Source organism: Marmota flaviventris, chromosome 6 (genome assembly GCF_047511675.1).
Source record: "Marmota flaviventris isolate mMarFla1 chromosome 6, mMarFla1.hap1, whole genome shotgun sequence".
NCBI classification, from domain to species: Eukaryota; Metazoa; Chordata; class Mammalia; order Rodentia; family Sciuridae; genus Marmota; species Marmota flaviventris.
Window position 1 is genome coordinate 71,671,667 of NC_092503.1, and position 20,884 is coordinate 71,692,550.

Consider the following 20,884-nt stretch of genomic DNA (forward strand, 5'->3'; position numbering starts at 1 on the left):
CATTCTTTGTGGGCCAGGAGTTAATTTCTTGTTGAGAACATTGCTTTTGATTGTCATCATCTCCGCTATCATTATAACATCAGGTGTGACATGATGATTGAAAATCCCAAGTAGAAACCATGATGGATGAGCAAGATAGGAGTTGTTTTTAATGTTTCTTTTAACATTGTTAGTGAGGGAAAAACTATTTTTGAAACCCCATGGACTGAGTTTTTAACAGGGCCCTGTTGCCAGTTCTGTGGTTGACAAGAAAATGATAATGCTTTCTTTGGCTCGAGTGAGCTGCAAGAAGTGTCACAGCACTCCCTCCTTGTGGAGAACAGCTCTCAACAGGACTGATTGGGAGGGAAATTAATAGGCTTCCCATTGTTCCATGCATTTTTGCCAGGATATTTCATTAGTGTAAACACTGAACCCGTTGTCATCTTGTTCAGCCACTTGACCCTGGTGATTTTCAATTCTGCTTGTGCCCTGATGAAGTATAGCAGTGGCATGCACGAGACAGGCACTAATTATTGGAAGCAGAATCATTGCTGACCCAGTACGAGATTAACTGCTCCTTTGCAGTCTTTATTGTGGGATATTAGCAGTGTCTGGTTATCTTGCTTCAGTTGAGGGATTCAGGACAATAGCAGTGCTGATGGTAATGTTGGCAATTTCCCTGTTTGTTTTGCAGGTCACTGCCAGGGGCTTTGGGCCGCTGTTACAGTTTGCCTACACTGCCAAGCTGTTACTCAGCAGAGAAAACATCCGCGAGGTCATCCGCTGTGCTGAGTTCCTGCGCATGCACAACCTGGAGGACTCCTGCTTCAGCTTCCTGCAGACCCAGCTCCTGAACAGCGAGGATGGCCTGTTTGTGTGCCGAAAGGACACCGCGTGCCAGCGCCCACATGAGGACCATGAGAACTCCGCGGGAGAGGAGGAGGAAGAAGAGGAGGAGACGATGGATTCAGAGACAGCCAAGATGGCTTGCCCCAGGGACCAGATGCTTCCAGGCCCCATCAACTTTGAGGCCACTGCCCTCCCAGTAGCGGAGAAAGAAGAGGCCTTGCTACCTGAGTCCGACATGCTCACGGACACCAAGGGGAGCTCAGAAAAGGATGCACTGACCCAGTACCCTAGATACAAGAAATACCAGCTTGCATGTACCAAGAATGTCTATAATGCATCATCACACAGTACCTCAGGTTTCGCAAGCACATTCAGTGAAGAAAACCCTGGCAACAGCCTCAAGCCAGGGCTTGCCATGGGGCCGATCAAAAGTGAGCCACCCAGCGAAGAGAACGAGGAAGAGAGCATCACGCTCTGCCTGTCGGGAGATGAGTCTGACATCAAGGACAGAGTGGGGGATGTCGAGATGGACCGCAAACAGCCCAGCCCTGCCCCCGCCCCCGCCCCCACCACCCCCACCGGAGCCACCTGCCTGGAGAGATCCAGGAGCGTGTCCTCGCCTTCCTGTTTAAGGTCTCTATTCAGTATAACAAAAGGTGTGGAGTTGTCTGGACTACCCAGTACATCTCAGCAGCACTTTGCCAGGGGTTCAGCGTGCCCTTTTGACAAGGGGATCACTCAGGGTGACCTTAAAACTGACTACACCCCTTTCACAGGGAATTATGGACAGCCCCAAGTGGGCCAGAAGGATGTGTCCAACTTCACGCTGGGGTCGCCCCTCAGGGGGCCTGGGTTGGAGGCTCTCTGTAAACAGGAGGGAGAGCTGGACCGGAGGAGTGTGATCTTCTCCTCGAGCGCTTGTGACCAAGTGAGCACTTCGGTGCATTCGTATTCTGGGGTGAGCAATTTAGACAAAGACCTCTCCGAGCCGGTGCCAAAGGGTCTGTGGGTGGGAGCTGGCCAGTCCCTCCCCAGCTCACAGGCCTACTCCCACAGCGGGCTGATGGCTGACCACTTGCCAGGAAGGATGCGGCCCAACACCAGCTGCCCGGTGCCAATCAAAGTCTGCCCTCGCTCACCCCCGCTGGAGACCAGGACCAGGACTTCCAGCTCCTGCTCCTCCTATTCCTACGCAGAGGATGGGAGTGGGGGCTCACCCTGCAGCCTCCCTCTCTGCGAGTTCTCCTCCTCACCCTGTTCCCAGGGAGCCAGATTCCTTGCCACGGAACATCAGGAGCAGGGCCTGATGGGAGATGGAATGTACAACCAAGTCCGACCCCAAATTAAATGTGAGCAGTCTTACGGAACCAACTCCAGCGATGAATCTGGATCGTTCTCAGAAGCAGACAGTGAGTCGTGTCCCGTGCAGGACAGGGGCCAGGAGGTAGGGAACCCACATAAGTTCAAGCATGTGACCTACTTTCTCCGTTCTTTGGACTTTTCCCTGCCCTCACCACCACTCCCTGATTGTTCTTATTTGCCAAGGCTAAAGGTGATAGTAAAGGGACTTCCCCCAATCCATGGAGGCAGGATACAGTAAGGTGATTCCAAATTAACCACTTTTGCTTTAAAAGGAACTAAGTATTTGCTCTATATTTCAGTACTCAATGAGCAGAAGTAGCTGCTTATGAAAAGAGTAAGTCTAATGCATGAAAATGCATTCAGGTACTTTGGATCCTCCCCACCCCTCCTCCTCCCTTTCTCCTCTCTCCTCCAACTACTTTGAAAGGATACTGTATGTATCACCCTCATTCTTGCTCTTCACTCCCTTCAGTATGAAGGGAAATGTAGATTCTCTTTCAGAATTGATTGATTGAAACTAGATAGATCAACACAAAACAAGTGCTCTCCCAGTACCTTGTATGTTTTCCTTGTCAACAGAAGACCCCCAGGGTCATCCTGTGTCCATCACAATGTAGGTGATGGAATGCTGGTCATCCATTCTTGTCCCAGGATCACTGCACAAGTGTCTTAGTCAGCACAAGTAGATATATAATGGCTCATTTCCGGAGTTCTCACAAAATGAGAAGTCATTTTATGGAGTAGTGGTTGTATATACCCTGAAAGCAAAGTGCTTTGTAGATAAAAATATCCAAAGCCTCAGTCCATGTCTCACTACTTGTGGTAGAAGAAACAGGGGCAACACCAGCCATATCATGAGCTAGACTCATGTGACTAAAGAGAGAGAAGAATAGGAGCCTCCATTGGTCCCCACAGTGTTCCCTAGATAAATCAGGAGTCTGTGTCATAACCTGGCACTCTCTGCACTGTCTTGCTGCTGACACGGAACCAGCCTGAGACACACCTGTGCCTCAGATCTGCTTCAGGAGCAGGAGTGAGCAAACCTAGCCAGTGACAAGTCCTACACTCCTGTGTCCAGAAAGCACAGAAGAAAGGAAGTGTGGTCCTCGTGAGGCCAGCATACTGGACTCATCTGCACTTCCTGGGTGTTAGCTTCTGTGGGGCAGCAGATGTTAACCTAACCAGACAGCAGAAATGCCACACGGGGTGAGGTGACTTTTTACAGAGCCACGTGCAGTTTATTCAGCCTCCGCAAGATTGGCAGGCAAGAAGCACTTGAGGTTTTAGTTCAGGCATGTTTTGAAAATAGATTCCAGAGCTCCCTGTGCCAACTGTAGAAATGCCCTGTGGTCACTTCCTCTGCTTTGCTAACTAGCCTGTTCCCTGCTCTACTGTTACTACCTGGCACAAATGGAGAAAGACAGAAAAACAGAGGATTGAATTTAACTAAGAAAATTATAAAGGAAATATGAATAGGAACTATTTCCATTCAGATGTACCTTATCCCCTTGGGTTTGGGATGCACCCAGTATCCCAGTCAGATGCACAGATATGTCCTGGCCTCCGGAGGAGTGAGGTTTTGTGAAAACAGGGAAATGTTTGCATTCTCTGTCCTCATTCATTCTTTCCTTCTGACCACAACTTCTGTGGGGTTTGCTTTTTGTCCCCGGAACTGTCAGGCAGTGTACCTGATGCAAAAAGCTCATCTCTGGGCTAAGTTCATCCGCGTGACGACTTATCTTGCCCTGTACTCTGTGAAAAGAAGACTAATGCCTGTCCTTTTAGAGAAACCCCACCATTCAGCTCTCAAGAGGTTGTGTTTTTATGATGTGTGCATATGTTTCAGGAACTGTCAGTTTCGGATACAGTTCCTTGTGCCCCTGTAATAGTCCAAAAGAGAGCTTATGTCACTTTTTGGAACTCAGCGCCATCAGCAAGAAAGCATGTGTCTTTTCCACGTTCAGGCCACGTCAACATCCACCTTAGAGCTGAAAATACTTACTCAGTTAGAAGGAAGAATTTTTCTTTCAACCTATAGAAAGTCAAGAATAGGACTACCCTCCCCTAAATAAATACCCCTGCTTGTAATTTTTGTTTTTACTTAAATCTGTTGTTTGCTGTGTTAGTCAGTTTTTTGTCACTATGACCAAAATACCTGACAAGAACGACAAGTTCATTTGACGCTTATGATTTCAGAGGTCAGTCTATGATTGGCCAATTATTCTGGGCCCACGGTGAGGCAGAACTTCATGGTGGAAGGGCATGGCAGAGGAAAGCTCATGTTAGGTATGAAGTGGAGGAATAAGCAGATGGAGCCAGGGACAAGATATATAATCCCCAAGGGTATGCCCCCAGTGACCAACTTCCGCCAACCAAACCCTACCTGTTTGCATTTACCACCCATTACAGTATTCCTTTTAAATAATTTCTACAGCAAATGGATCAATCCACTGATTAGGTTACAGTCTCTCATAATCTGATCATTTCAGTTCTGAACATACCTGCATTATTTAACATGACCTTGTGGTGGGTTGGGGGGGCAGGAGGAGACACATTATATCCAAACCATAACATTTTGCATTCCCTAAGTTACAAGAAAAGAGACATTTGCCAAAGCTCTCTGCCATCTCAGGAGTCACACTCAGCCATTCTTGGTAATTTACTTTGTTCAGAGGAGAAATAGTCAAGCTAAACTTTTTCCCAGTTTGACATTTCAGTGTTCCTAGAGTAGAGGAGGTCAGGTTTTCTAAGAACTGACTGTGTCTCAGGGACTTGGCATGACTGCTCCTCTGGGAAGTAATAACATTTTTATAAGGAGTTATTTTGACCTGGTGGAAGTGTTGTTCTCAGGAATATGCTAAAGGCAGTTCCTTCCCCACATGAGTTATAACTTGTTTTTTTTTGTTTTGTTTTGTTTTGTGTTTTTAACTGATACAGAAGCCAGCATCTGTTAGACTTATTCTGCTCTGACTTGCTGTCATATGGGATCCAGGTGCTTTCTCTTCAGGTAAACCCCAAGGAGACACCAGAGTCAGAAACCAATTTGGGGTTCCTACATGCAACCCACCACCAGTCTAATACTAAAGGTGTTCCTGCCCAGTCTCTTTTTCTCCACTTTTGTAAGGAGCCAAATGTTAGCTCAAAAGAAAAGGGTCGATATAGCTTTTCTTCCATAAGATGTTCTAATTACACCATGTTAAGTAGCTCTCCCATCTCATAAATTTTTAATGTTTTAATTTTAATAAAAATTTTTAATTTTTAAATTTATCATCTTTTTTAACTCTTTCCTAGCTTTGAAAAAGACTTAAATTAGCACAATAAAGTTCTTTATCAATTAAATAATTTAAATAATTTTTGGGGGGTGCTGTTGATGAAACTCAGAGACTCACACAAGCTAAACATGTGCTCTACCTTAAGCTACACCCACAACTTTCTTTTTTTAAGTGCTAAAATACGGAATACCCAGCCCCAAATATACCAAATTTAACAGGATTCCTCTGTGCCTCTAATGATATTTATTCACATATTTTAATAGCATTATGCTGTATAATTCTCAGCAACTTCCTTTTCCACATAGCTATCTACTGTGTACATGCCTCTAGTCGATCACATACTGCCAACATGTGCTTCTCTAATATCCATAGCTCCCATAAGTCATAATTTATTCAGCTATCACCTAGCAACAGATATTTCAATTGCTTCCACTTTCTTCCCCCTTATAAAGATTGCTCCAATAAACATTTTTGTGAACATATTGTTAGTAGTGGTTCTTTTATTTATATGGGTTGTAGTCTCCTAAGTGAGGTAAAGGTTTTACCCTTTTATTTAGACCATCTAATTACCTTGCCAACAAGTTAACAGGTTATAGCGATTCAAATACCTTTCAGCAGGTAAGGAGTCTCTATTTCCTCCATTCTTCCCAGTGCTAGTTATCACCAGTCTTTTTAACTTTTGCTTTTTTGATGGGTATAAAATGGTGACTGCCAGTGAGGTTAACCTCTTGTTTGGTGTATTTCACCATTTGTATTTCCTTACCTATGAATTGCCATTTTACATCTTTGCCCATTATTCTTTTGTGGTGTTTAGCTTTAAACAATTTATAAGACCTTAATCCTGAATATTAGGATTATTATTCCTTTCTCATGGATGTTACCTTTGTTTTCTCCTAGTCTATTTATTATTTATAGTATTTTTTCCATATAGAAAATCTTAAATTTTATCTAGTCAAGGTATCAGGTTTTTTTCTTTTCTTTATGACTTTTCTGGTTTTGCTATATTCCTTAAGAAGTCAGTTTGTGGGGCTGGGGATATGGCTCAAGAGGTAGCGCACTCGCCTGGCATGCGTGCGGCCCGGGTTCGATCCTCAGCACCACATACAAACAAAGATGTTGTGTCTGCCGAGAACTAAAACAAAAAAAGAAAGAAATATTTTTAAAAATTCTCTCTCTCTCTCTCTCTCTCCCTCCCTCTCTCTCCCTCCCTCTCTCTCCCTCTCTCAAAAAAAAAAAAAATAAATAAAAGCTAAAGGCAAAAACTTAAAAAAAAAAAAGAAGTCAGTTTGTAAATTTTTCTCTTCCAAGGATGAAACAAGTGAACAAGTCATATCATGTAAAAAGTCACAAACCAGTATGCATAACAAGGTCCTAGTTCCTTTCATAAAATACATATAAGAATACAGAATAATGGGCTGGGGTTTGGCTCAGTAGCAGAGCACTTGCCTCGCATGTGTGAGGCACTGGGTTCGATTCTCAGCACTGCATATAAAAATAAATAAATAAGGGTCCATCAATAACTAATAAAACATTTAAAAAAAAAAAAAGAATACAGAATAAGATATAGAACCAGTACACAGAATAAGATAAGTTGGAAGCAAGGTTTGGGAAAGGGAGTACAGGGAAATTTTCATTTTTGTGTAGGTCTTTAATGTTTGCATTGTATGTATGTATGTATATCTGAACACACACACGTTTATTTTTTCATGGAGTCATAATATCTATACCATAAAATTCACTGTGTTAATCAGCTTTTTATTGCTGTGACAAAATACCTGAGAAAATCAACTTAAAGAAAAATAGGTTTTTGGCTCATGGTTTCAGAGGTTTCAGTCCATAGGTGCTTGGCCCCATCACTTTGGACCTGTGGTAAGGCAGAACATCATGTTGAGAGGGTATAGTGAAGCAGAGCTGCTCACCTAATGGTGGCTAAGAAGCAAAGAGAGAGAGAAGAAAGGACCAGGCACAAGATATATCCCTCCAGGATACCCCCCAAGACTTCCTCCAACGAGGCTCCACCACTACAGTTTATACCACCTCCCAATAATCCTTTCAATTATGAACTAATCAACAGATTGATCTATTAATGAGATCCAGTGTCTTCATGATCTGATCACTTCTCAAAGCCCCACCTCTGGATTTTGCTGCATGTGGACCAAGCCTTCAACACATGAGCCTTTGAGGGATATGTCCTATCCAAATCAGAACATTCACCCTATTAAAGTGAATAATTCAATAGGTTTTAATATATTTACAGTTGTACAGACTTCTCCAAAAAAATTTCATCACCCCAAAAGAAAACATTGTACCCATTAATAGTCACTCCTATCGCCTACTTCCCTCAACCCCAGGCAACCACTAATCTACCTTCAGTCTCAATGGCCTTGTCTGTTCTAGACATTTCATATGAATTGAATCTTACAATATATGGACTTTTGGGTTCAGTACATCATTCCTTTTTATTGATGAATAATATTCCATCATGTGGATCCATTTTTTTGAGCCATCTGACATTTTGTTGAATCATCACTGGTTGAGAAACTTTGGGTTGTTTACATTTTCTAGCCATTACCAATAATGCTATTATGAGCATTGAGTGTGAGTTTTTCGTAGACATGTTTTCAGTTCTTTTCATTGTGTATCTAAGAGTGGAATTACTGAATCATATGATAACTCTATATTTAGCCTTTGGAAGAACTACCAGATTGTTTTTCTAAGGTGGTTGTAGCATTTTACATTCCCTCCAGCAGCATATAAGGGATCTGGTTTCTCCACATCCTCACCAATACTTACTATTGTATGTCCTTTTTTATTGTAACCCTCTAGTAAATGTGATATGGTATCTCACTATTAGTTAATAGGTGTGTTTTTAGAACTTGAAAATTGTAGAGCAGTCACACTTTTCCAAGTAATAAGCTTCCTAGTAAAACTGTTTTGTACCCAAAGTGTTTGTAATTGTGGATTTAGGTTTTTTTTTTTTTTTTTTTTAATCACTAGAAGGTAGAGTTAATTAATTATCTGGATTTGCTTTACTAACATGATTCACATTGAGGGGATAAAAGTATATGAGAGTGAATGTATCGGGGGGCATAGGGAGAGAAAGAGAAAAATTCCCTTCAGAGCAAACACTGAAATGGTACAGAAGAGCCATGTCTTACTAACTCCTCCTACCCAAATGCTGGCTTTGACACACACTTTGTATGTAAAATTTTTACAATCATTTCTGTGGTTTGGTGAATCAGGCATGTTTTTAGAAGTGTCTGTAATTGGTCTGCTTTATAAAAAGAAGACCTTGCAGGGCAGTGTAGAAGTTGGTCATATTTCTAATTGCAACAGTGTTTTCATCTTGTCTAGAACATTCTCAACATCTGGAACTCCAAAGCATACTGTATGTCTAGAAGAAGAAGCCAAGTGACAAAGACAATGGGGGCTGATAGAAATAATAATACTACATGTCAACAGGCAGATCACGTTTTTCAAAGCACTTTCTTCTTCAGTGATCCAATTTTATTCTTTATAGCAACCCTATAGGCTAAGTAGGGTAACTGGTACTTCTGTCTGACTCACAGATCTTCAAAGAGCACTAGAACAGAGAGAGTGACCTGTCTGAAATCACACAGCTCATAAGTTTCAACATTAGGATAAAATCCCAGGTATTCCACAAATTGTGCTATAAACTGGACCACAAGAATAGAGAGTAGAAGGGCATTTCTTAGTCGGAAAGGAGATCATATCATTGGCATCTACTCAGTACTGACCTGGCTGACTCCTTCCACCAGCCCTAGAATCACCAGTCCAGTGAGTATCTTGCTGCCTCCCCAACAGCTCACCAGGACAAGAGACTTAAAGAGCACAGATTAAAGGCTTCAAAGAGCTGACTGTACATCAGTGTCTCAAAGTATCTTATTAATATGGCCCTACTACTGCAGCTTCCATTCAACATCTGATAGTGAAACTAAAATTGGAAAAAAATATTCACAAACCACTCTTCCAGTAGGAGTTCGGAAGCAAAGACATGCATGTTTGGGACTGTCACTCCAAAATCTGCAGCTCTGTCTTCCTTTTCCAATAACCCTTACCCAGCAAATGAAAAGCACCAGGCAAGTGAAATGTGTGTTCAGAGGCATGGTGAGATGAAATGGTACCACTAATTGCAACTTCTTTAACAAAATGTGCAGAGCAGCCGGGCACAGGGGTGCACACTTGAAATCCAGGCTACTTGGGAAGCTGAGGCTGGAGGATGACAGATTTGGAGGCCTGCCTCAGGAGCTTAGCAAGACCTTATCTCAAAATAAAAAGGACTAAGGATGTAGCCCTGTGGTAAAGAAACCCTGGGTTCAATCCCCAGTATGGAAAAAAAATTGCTAAACAAATGAATATCATGCAGAAATCCATGATCCAAGAGAGTTGTCATTTGGGGATGGGAATTTTTTCCTCTCATTTTGTCTCAAATTTAAATTTTCTGTAAGAAGTTATATTCATGTAAGTTTTTAAATTTTTTTAATGAAAAGAAAGGGGGTAATGACTTAGGCTAAAGAATTCAGGTAGTTGTTGGCAAGCTGTTTGTTGAGAAGGGAATACTGGCATTGGGGGAGAGGGGCGGGTCTGGCTGCAGGCTCCCCTATTCAGGGACTCTGTCCGGCCATGCAGACAGCACGAAGGAAGGACATTTAAGGTTTCATGCACCATCTTGATATCCCAGCCTCCTGCCACCCTTTGTCAGCTCCTTAGGCTAGAGGTCCCTGGGCATGCTGCAAGAACCATCCATTTTGCTGACTGCTAAAGAGCTGGAGCCCCTGGAAGATTTAACCCTCCTCTGGACATTGCTTAGGGAAGATAGAGCAAATACCATCCTAAAAACCAATTTCTAATCCCTTTCCTCCTGTGTGTTCCTGAGGGAAGAGAAGAGTCAGCACTTTGCCAGGGCTGGGTAAAATCAACAGTAGCTTATTGTGCAAACTGTGACAGCAGCCTGTAGTGCCCTCTTTGGCCCTTGACTTGCTGACCAGTGGCTGCTCCTGCGTGTCTGAGCTCTTCTCAGAACCAAAGCAGCAGACTCATGGCTGAGGAGAATCAGCACTGACAAATCCCACATGCATTTCCCCTTTTATGTTGCCTGCCTGCCTGGAGCCACATGTGGCTGGCAATATATAATTGGAGGCCCTTCAGACAGGTGTTGGTGATAGTTGGCAGGGCTCTTCATCTTGTCAGATTGTCTGTTCTGCACTGTTCATGAGGTCTTGTAAATGAAAACCGAATCACTGATGAGAAGTGAAATCCTGGAAGAATCAGTGGGTGGAGGGCCAGTAAGATGTTAAGCCCTGTTGGGCTTATTTGTGATGTAGTAATTTTCCCGGAGAAAAAGAGGACAGCCCCAGTCTTCTCCATGTGTTTCAGCTTTCCAAGCCCCAGTGGAATTCATTATTGGACTTTTCTGCCCCCAAGTGGGGAATGCTGGGCACCCAAGAGTCTGTGAGTAGAATATTCTCCAGGCGACCAAAGGACTGATGGCTGCTCCTTGTCTCCGGGGAAGATGCCCATTGGCTCCAACTTAACACTCTGAAAGCAATAAAGAGATTTAGTCAGGCTCCCACCGTGGCCCTCCAGGAACAAGTCAGGGGCCTCCACCTGCTAATCAGTGAAAGTTCTTGCTTGCTGCAGGGGTAACATCTCTAAAAAGACCCAAGAGTGAGGGGTTTCTTTTGTTGTTTTGTTTTTCCCACATGGAAGAAAGTCTGTAGTTGACTATTTTCTTTTCCTGTGACCCTTTTTAAAAAGCAGCTTGAGTTGCAACAGCCCTGCTGAAATTCATCTGGCCTTTTGCTTCAAGGACTTTGAAACTAGGATTGTTGATTTTTCCCTTTTCCTGCCAGTCCCGTGTCCTGTCTCCCTTGTGTTTTATGTTTACTGTCTAGATGACTTTAAATACAGAAGCTCTTGGTTTGGAAGTCCTTTTGACTTTGCTGTGGCCTGAACTATAGGTGTGTTTTCTTTCTGAAAACAAGTACACATAATTTGGAGCAGAAGAATGGCTTTGTTGTCACCAGAGGGGGAAACTCCAGGAGCCCCCAAAATGCCACAACCCCTGCTGTGTCGAAACATCCCATGTCTCCAACAGACAGACCTCTGTGTTACAGAGAAACTGTCCGGGATTTGAGTGTCTGTTTGTTATCCAAAGGGTATAAAAGGGAAATCAAACATTCTTTCATATCATTATAAGCCTTGTGCAAACACAGCCCCATGGACAAAGGCCTTTCCCCAGCCTGTAACAAGGAACTGTTTGTCCTGGCTGCCTGTCTTTAGCAGTTGGAGCAGGGCTCAGCTGAGAATAGTGTAATGTGCTCTGCTGCGATTTTGCTTTCTTGGGCCAAAATTTTACAGGTGTCATGGGACATGGTTCACCATGTGGAAGTCCAATCAGAGCACCCATTGGGAGCCCTTAGTAAATGCCACATTGAGCTGGCTCAGAGGTAGGAAGTAAACTGACAAAGAAATTGCACCCACCTACAGAGAAGTCAAATGATCATTTAGGGTGATTGCCTTTGTGCATGAGGATTAACTAACCACCGATGCCAGGATCAGAAATCAGATCTGCCAGTATCTGATGCAACCAAAGAAAAGGCTTGAGCTTAGGCTAGAGACACTTCTTCACCCTCAGTCCCTTGAAAGACACCACATTAACACAAAAGCATCTGAATAGTAATGAGGGCTTGACTCCTTCACCATAAATATTTTGATTCATGAAACCCAGGCTCGTGTGTTTTTCTGGCTGCTCAGATTGAGTCTTCTAGAGCTGTGCTGTCCAGCACAGTAGTCACACCCTGCACATGGCTAGAGAACCCCTGAAAGGTGGCCAGTCTGAGCTGTGATGTGCTAGAATGATAAAATGTATACACATATATGTATGTATATGCTTTGGGTGTTTGAATTTTTTTTAAATGTTAAAGATTTCTTATAATTTCTGTATTAATTACGTGTCAGAAATATTCCAGCTCTGTTGGGCTAAATAACATTATTAAAATTAATTTCACCTATTTATTTTTACTTCCTTTAATGTGGCTACTGGAAAATTTAAAATCACCTATGTGGCTGCTGTTCCTGTTACATAGCCCAGGTCTAGCACGGGAATGAAGTGTAGGTTTGTAGTGCCATCTGCTGGCCCATCCAAAGCAGAGGCGAATGTATGCAAAAACTCAGCCATCTGAGCTGGTAACATTGTGTTTCCTGAACAAGCAGTTTGGAGCCTTCCTTTCTTTACCAGGAGTTCCTGAAACAGGACCAGAATTTAAACCAGAAATAACTGAATTGTCATTAAGAGCCTTAGAAAGGGTGACAAACCGCTCAAAGGTGTAGGCCTGTGTTCTTCACCTCATGGGTGCTCAGGAGGCCCTGGAGACAGAGAACTTTGGTTCATTCTCACTTTTGCATTTTCATTGTTTGTTATTCTCTTCCTCAGAAACATTTCAGCCAGCCAGCTGCAGTGGTGCATGCTGGTAATCTCAGTGACTCATGAGGGTAAGGCAGGAAGATCACAAGTTCTAGGCCAGCTTGGGCAATTTAACAAGACTCTCAAAATATAATAAAAAGGACTGGCAGTGTAGCTCAGTGGTAAAGCACCTCTGAGTTCAATCCCTAGTATCACCAAAAAAAAAAAAAAAAAAAAATGAGAGAGAGAGAAAAGAAAAAAATATTTCAAACCACCTCAGGATTAGAGTCAAGCATTTAACCATACAGGGAAAGCACATCTATCCCTCAAGCATCTTCTCTTTAGCTAATGCTCATTTACCTTGACTTGGCAAGAGTTTGAAAGTAAGAATCTTATGGACAAAAGTACCTACATTGATTATATATTGCTGTGTAATAAGTCATCCACAAATTTAATGGTTTATACAATGATCCTTTAATATCTCTCAGAGTTTCTGGGAGTCAGGAATTCAGGAGTGGCCCATGAGCAATACTGACTGAGGATTTCTCATGGGGTTGAAGTGGGTGTTCATCTGAAGGTTTGAGTGGGGCTAGAGAATCCATTTCTTGGTAGCCCATTTACATGACTATTGAGGTGAGGCTGGCTATTGGCTGGAGGTGTTGGCTCATCTCCACATGGGCTTGTCCACAGAGCTGCTTGAGCATTCTTATGGCATGGCAGCTGGTTTCCTCCAGAACAAGTAGTCTAAGAGGGCTAAGGGGAAACTGCATGCCTTTCTGGCCCCGGAAATCCAGTGAATTCTGTTGATATGGCAGGAATATGCCTCACATTCTTGATAGAGGAATGAAAACATTATGTTGTAATAGAAAATGTGAGATGTTATAGCCATTTTTGGAAAACACAGTCTGCCAAAGTACCTAACACACAGTTACAGTGCATAACACAGGACAGCTAAAAAGCATACCCCATTTTGCAGATGAGGAAATTGAGACTGAGAGAGACCCCCTTGTCTCATGTCTGATTAGAAAGAATAAAACCCAGTTCTGACTCCTAGTCTACATTGGCAGAGCTATCCAAGTTATTTCTTGCTTGACATTTTTGCTGTTGTGACTAAGAATCATGCTGATTGTTTTATCTTTCCAGATCTTCAAGGTAGGAATGATTCTCTTCATTCGAGTGTTTTGCATAAGTTGTTCAATAGTACCTCCCTATAACTTGCCATTTTATTGAGTTATGCTATATGTCTGTGGCTGAAGGTTTTTATCTTCATATAGATATATACTGAGTCCCTCTTGTAAAAGCACTATGGCAATGGGAGAAAATGACACAATTTCCGTGTAATTTGCCTCAAAAGTTTTAGGAATAACAACCACATTGTACTTTTGTGTTCTTATTCTGTTTGCTTACCCAAATATTTCATCTTACTTGTATTTAAAACAGAGTTATGTGTCCCCATCCTTCTCCTTGATAAGCATCCGCAAGATATAGGAAGTAAATACAGTCAACCTCTGGCTTCTGACTATAGCTTTGAAGGCAACCAACTTGACCTATTCAGTTCTACCTCTCTAGTATCCAAATTCTGGCCTTGGATTGTGTCAAGCTGAAGAATAGAGAGGCCACAATTAATTGCATCTTGCTTTCAGTAGTTCCCCTACTACCTGGTGATCCTAAAAAGAGCAGTGACCATTCTCTGATGTTCTATCAGAATTAAAATTAAAATCCAGATGCTATAATCTTTCTCTGTTTTTCTTGGTTTCAGGTTAAACTTCCTTTTCCTGTAGATCAAATCACAGATCTTCCAAGGAACGATTTCCAGATGATGATTAAGATGCACAAGCTAACCTCAGAACAGTTAGAGTTCATTCACGACGTCCGGCGGCGCAGCAAGAACCGCATCGCAGCTCAGCGCTGCCGCAAGAGGAAACTGGACTGTATTCAGAACTTAGAATGTGAAATCCGCAAATTGGTGAGTTGACCCATCAGTTGTGTTCAGTAACCAAAGTGACCAGGACTGATGTAAATTTGTAGCAGTGATGACTGGAGAAATAGAGAGAAGGGGCACCCTTTTGGGAATTGGATTTATTTTTAAGGAAATTTCTCAACAGAAATTTTGCATTGTGTGTGGGTGTGTAGGTGTGGAATCATGTGTCATCCCTTCAGTCATCCATATAGAATTTTTTAATTTTCCATTTGATATGTAATAATAGCAGATATTTATTGCATGCACTAGTGGACTAGGTATTCTTCTAAACTATTTTTGTGGATGATCACATTTAATCTACACTATGACTTAAATACTATTTTATCCCCATTTATAGAGGAGGAAACTATGATGCAAAAGATTAGGTAAATTTCCTTGGATGAAAACCTAGATGTCTGATTCCAAATGGTGTTATTTTACCACTGCTTTCTCTGCGTCCCAGCAGAAGAGTATAGGTGAGAGATAGGACATCTACCTACAGAGAGGCAGTTGCTTAGTGAGATGATCTAGCACCCTTTGCAGCCCCAGGTCCTTGATTTTGCAATTCTTCTAAAAGTGGCTGCCATCTCTTCCCTGTGCCTGAGAATGTTTTATCTCAGGAAACAAATTCCCATCTCCCAGGCTCCTCCATGCTTTATGTGTCCCCACCCTTCTCCTTGGTAAGCATCCGCAAGATATAGGAAGTAAATACAGTCAACCTCTGGCTTCTGACTATAGCTTTGAAGACAACCAACTTGACCTATTCAGTTCTACCTCTCTACTATCCAAATTCTGGCCTTGGATTGTGTCAAGCTTAAGAAGAGAGAGGCCACATAATATGGTCAAGATATCCAAATTCTGGCCTTGGATTGTGTCAAGCTTAAGAAGAGAGAGGCCACATAATATGGTCAAGATCTAAGTTTAGGTTCTCAGGCTATTTGCAGCAAATTCATTGCCTCGTGAGCAATGATGAGATATTGGGAAAGCCCAAGGAAGTATTGTATAATTTATTCTTAAGATAACCCTGGGGGACTGTAGCTCAGTGGTATAGTGTTTGCTTAGCACATGTGAGGCATTGGGTTCGGTCCTCAGCACCACATAAAAATAAATAAATAAAATAAAGTTGTAAAAAAAAAATTAAGAAAAGATAACCTTGGACTTCAGGGGTTTGCTATTGTTCTTGTTCTTGTTTTGACATGATACAGGGAAAATCTGCCCATGGTCAGTAGATCCCATCACCTGCAAAGTAAAGCTAAAGCTCCTTAGTAAGGTCAGTCCTTGCTAAGGAGCAATCCTAGTGGGAGGCTGGATAACAGGTACCAAAATACAATTCGAGAAATAAATTGCAATGTTTTACAACTACAGAACTATAGTTCATAACAATTTATTATTTATCTTATAAAGAACTGGAAAAGAGGAGCTCAAAGTTTCCCCCAAAAAAAGAAATTAAAAGTGGTTAAGGAAAGAGAAATTCAGGCTAATTAGCCTGAATTGATCATTCACATTGTATTCATATGTTGAATTATCACATTGTACACCATAAATATGCACAATTAATATGCGTCAACTTAGAAACATTTTTAAAGACATACCCTGCTCTCCATGATTCAGTTTCTAAACTGTCCCTCTGGCATCTCCTTTCACTGCCTTCTTAGGATTCAACCCCTAATGATATCAAACTGTCCGTATTTACCCCACATCTCCTGCTGTTTTATACTTCTGCATCCATGCCTACTGACTCCCCTCTACCCTGGACATTCCTCTACTTCTTCCTTCTCAAATTATCTGCTTTGTGCTTTAAGAATCAGGTCAACTCTTCAGGAAGTCTGCCTTTGCTGAGTCTCCAGTTAGACTGAGGCCTTGCCCTGGGAGCCCTGATCTGCCCTCTGATTTAGTGCTTATCGTTCATTCTTAGATTATTTGTGCATGTGTCTGTCCCCGCCACCGCCAACTCTAAACTGTAAGTTCCTCAAGGACAAGACAGTGTCTTCATCATCTCTGAATCACCAGCATTGGCCCACTGTTGGCTTTTAAGAACTTACTGGAAGTTGTGACAATTTAGGCCAGAAGATTACAAATTTTTTTGTTTTCCAAATTTTTCCTTAGTGTTTTCTGTTTGTTTGATTTGTGTGTGGGGGGGGGGGGGGCGGGGGCAGGAGGTTGTTTTGTTCTTTACAGTGCTAGGACTCAAACCCAGTGCCTTGAATACGCTAGGCAAGAGCTTTACCACTGAGTTATGTCCCCAGCCCTCATTGTTTTAATACAGAACATAACTTAAACCACATAAGGAAGCAGGATGTTCCTGCTGGTGATTGTGGATCTTCTGAAAGCCTGGTGGGCTTAGATCACCAAGACAACCAGGTACAAGTCTACAGGGTCACATCTCTATAGTAATTCTTGCTCTGCCCCTCTCTTCAGGTAGTAGAGAAAAAGATTTTAATAACATTCTGCTGTTATAATTGTGTAATACTGAACAAATAACAAAATCTGAGAAACTATATAGCAGATATCTAAAGATAGAAACTATATAGGCAGATATCTACCTTTGCTGGTATTGTTCGGAGGAAAAACTAAGAATTCCTAGTTCTGCACCACTTTTTGGCGACCACTTAAATACTATGCTGTGTTCCAGTGCTAAGAGTGCCACACGCTCATCAATCTGTATCTGTGATTTAGAACTTATGTTTTTACCCAAGGCGTGACTCATGCTGCCTTTCCTGCAGAGCCAAAACTCTCACAAGGGGCACCTCATTTTCTTTCCCCTAGAAAGTGGCCCAGACATTTTTCACAAGTGGTGTGTGCCTTGGCCAAGCTGCTGTGGCAGAATTGAGACTGAGATTCCTTTCCTGGTGGCTGGGAGTTGCTGCCCCTTCCTTTGCAGGTTTCTAGGTTCAAAGGAGAGGGGTCCAGGTGACCCATCATGCATGCAAGACTCTCTTCCCAAAAGACCTCCCTTGTTGATTTATTTCTTATCAGCTAAACAGGTGCTCCACTCATTTGCCTGATCCCGTGACAGAGATGGCCTGGGCAGGAAGGACAGCTTCCATCCCCACCCCTCTCACCCTGCACAATCCGCAGCAGGCCCCACACTCACTTCCCACACCCACACCGTCTCCCACACACCCGCCACTCCGCTTGTGCAAACTCGCATAATGTATTTCTCTCGAGTCGCACTTGTACATCTGTTTATTTTTCATTTTTAAAACATGTTTTCTTGATAAATTTATAAATATTTTAGCAGGTGCCCTTTCCCCATGTAAATCTCTCTCTCCGACACACATGCCCACGCTGCCTGCCAGATTGTATTCGTGTTACAGCACGTGCAGCTACCACATCGGAGACTTGCTCCTTGTGCATGCGATGTCTGCTCCTCTCTCCCTCCTCTTCATTTCCCTCCCTTCCTCCCTTGCCCTTCCCACCCGCACCAGCAGAGGGCTGGCCAGGAATCCCTTCACACTGCCTCAGGCGCCTGGTTTCCTCATCCACTTCATTATATGCAACGCATGGACCTCGCATAAACACCGATGGTAAAACCTTAATTAGTCTCCTCTCTGGTGCTACACTCATCTCTCAGAGGAGGTGATAAATTTTAGTAACAGAAGCGCCGTATGTGGGATTTGACTTAAGGGGGAAAGCATCTCAGAATCGTGGGCTAGTATGTCAGGACTCAGGCTCCACGTTTCTATCTTCCTGTCCTGCGTCCAGGGTCCCAAAAAGGGAACTGTTGTATTCTGTCTGCTGTGATACAAAGGCCAAAGAGCCTGCAGGTGTAGGTTCAACCACATGAAATTGCTGATGGTTGATTTTATTTGTTTTTAAGTAGACTTACTTCTTCAGGGTAGTTTTAGTTTTACAAAAAAATAGAATGGGATATTCAGAGTTTCCAGTTGCCCCCTGATCCTACACACTCACAGCCTCCCCACTGCCAACATGCCCTCCAGAGTGGCACATTTGCTATAATCTACATGGACACATCTTTGTCACCCAAAGTCCTTACTTACACTAGTGTTCACACTTGGTTTGTACATTCTGTGCATTTTGACAAATATATAAAAGACTATATATAGAAAGAGATATATAGATATGTATGTGTATATATATATTCATATATATATACACATACTATAGTACTTACCCCTATAGTATCATACAGATTAGATTCATTGACCTAAAATCGTCTGTGCTCCACTTATTCATTTATTCCTTACTCTGGTAACCGCAGATAAGCTTTTAACTATCTTCATAGCTTTGCCATTTTCAGAATGTCAGATAGCTAGAATTGGTCAACTTTTGCCTCTTAAAATGGCAACCCAATACAGTAGAGGGAGATTTTCAACTATAAGGTTTGGGACTAAGACTTTTTCCAGTTGATGTTCTACAAACCTCAAATTCCAGGAAATTGGGGCATTGACTTCCTGCTGTTTTCCGTTTGGTGGTGATTTTGCTGTTCTCTTGCCTGGGTCTCAGAGAGGAAGCATGAAGAGACACCACAGGGAACGTATCCATGGCAGCAGACATGGCCAAGCTGTGTGTCCAGGCTCCCTGGACATGTGTAATTTTTAAGTGTCTGACCCTGACCTCATTGTTCATGAGATGTGTTATGATGTATGGTATATAAAAATAAACGTTGGTCTTGTGCCCTCAGTTTCAGAATTGATCAAGCCGTCTCTTTTTTCCTCTATCGTCCAGGTATGTGAGAAAGAAAAACTGTTGTCGGAGAGGAATCAACTGAAAGCATGCATGGGGGAACTGTTAGACAACTTCTCCTGCCTCTCCCAGGAAGTCTGCCGAGACATCCAGAGTCCCGAGCAGATCCAGGCCCTGCACCGGTATTGCCCTGTCCTCATCCCCATGGATCTCCCTGGAGCCTCCAGTATTAACCCCACTCCCTTGGGTGTTGAGCAGAACCTTGCAGCCTCCCAGTGTGCAGTGGGGGAAAGTGTGCCCTGCTGCTTGGAGCCAGGTGCGGCTCCCCCCGGGCCCCCTTGGGTCCCCAGCAACGCCTCTGAGAATTGTACCTCTGGGAGGAGGTTGGAAGGTTCTGACCCAGGAACCTTCTCTGAGAGAGGACCTCCTCTTGAACCCAGGAGCCAGTCAGTGACCGTGGACTTCTGCCAGGAAATGACTGACAAGTGTACGACTGATGAACAGCCCAGAAAAGATTACACCTAGTGACTTGGATCTGCCTCCCAGTCCTCACACCTCTCCCATCCAGGTGTTCTTCAGTCAGCCTATGGCACTGTTCATCTGTTGTCTTGAAGAACCAAGAATGAATTTGGTGCACACTACAGTGGTCTTAGCAGCAATACTGTTCTGAAGTATTCCCTCCTCTCTTCAAGCAGGAGCGACAGAGTTACCTTCACAATGGTGCTACCCCTTGCTCAGGCAAGGAAAGACAACAGTGCGACACTGTCTGTCTGTGGGTTAATTTCAGTCTTCACAGGGATAGACTACAACACCTCGAGGACCCAACCACGGATTTTTTTTCTCAGTGGCCCATGTCACAAACCCTATCTCAGGAATTTCTTCTGAATGTTCAATTTTTTTCATTGAAGACAGCTTCTATACACATCAAAATTTTATAGCTATACTGTACATATTATATATAATATATATAAAGTATATATATATATATATCCATATGCAAAAGTCCTGCATGCCTCAATTTTCTCAAAACTGGAAACTTCATTTCTCATTTATAAACAGGTTCCAACATTCCTCTTCTTTTGTCTCTGATGCTTAAAACCAGTTTGGTAACTGTTAACGTTTTTCTTGCTTCACAGTTCAATTTGTGCTTATTTATGGATAAAATTCAATGTTGGAAGCTTTTCAAGGTTTTATTTTAGACCCTTATTTTGTTTGTTTAGTTTGGTTTGGGCACCGCCAGGTGGTGTCGTGTGAGCATCGTGGGTTTGTTCTCCGTTTTTGTTTTGTTTTGTTTTGTTTTTCCTTGCAGATACTGTACAGTAATGGTCAACTTTGCCACTTGCACTGAGTCTTGGGTCAAACCTATTTTCTTAAATGAAGTTGTAA

General features: G+C 42.7%; 1 protein-coding gene across 1 annotated transcript in view; it reads left to right on the forward strand.

The window, feature by feature from the left end:
• The window catches only part of Bach2 (BTB domain and CNC homolog 2), a 340,193-nt gene extending 319,752 nt beyond the window's left edge, over positions 1-20,441 (forward strand). Inside the window, exons 5-7 of the mRNA XM_027928350.2 lie at positions 677-2,275; positions 14,651-14,857; positions 19,541-20,441. Of these exons, the coding sequence (XP_027784151.2) occupies positions 677-2,275; positions 14,651-14,857; positions 19,541-20,023 (2,289 nt within the window). The 3' untranslated portion in view covers positions 20,024-20,441. The remainder of the gene's footprint in view (positions 1-676; positions 2,276-14,650; positions 14,858-19,540) is intronic.
• The last annotated feature ends 443 nt before the right edge of the window (positions 20,442-20,884 follow it).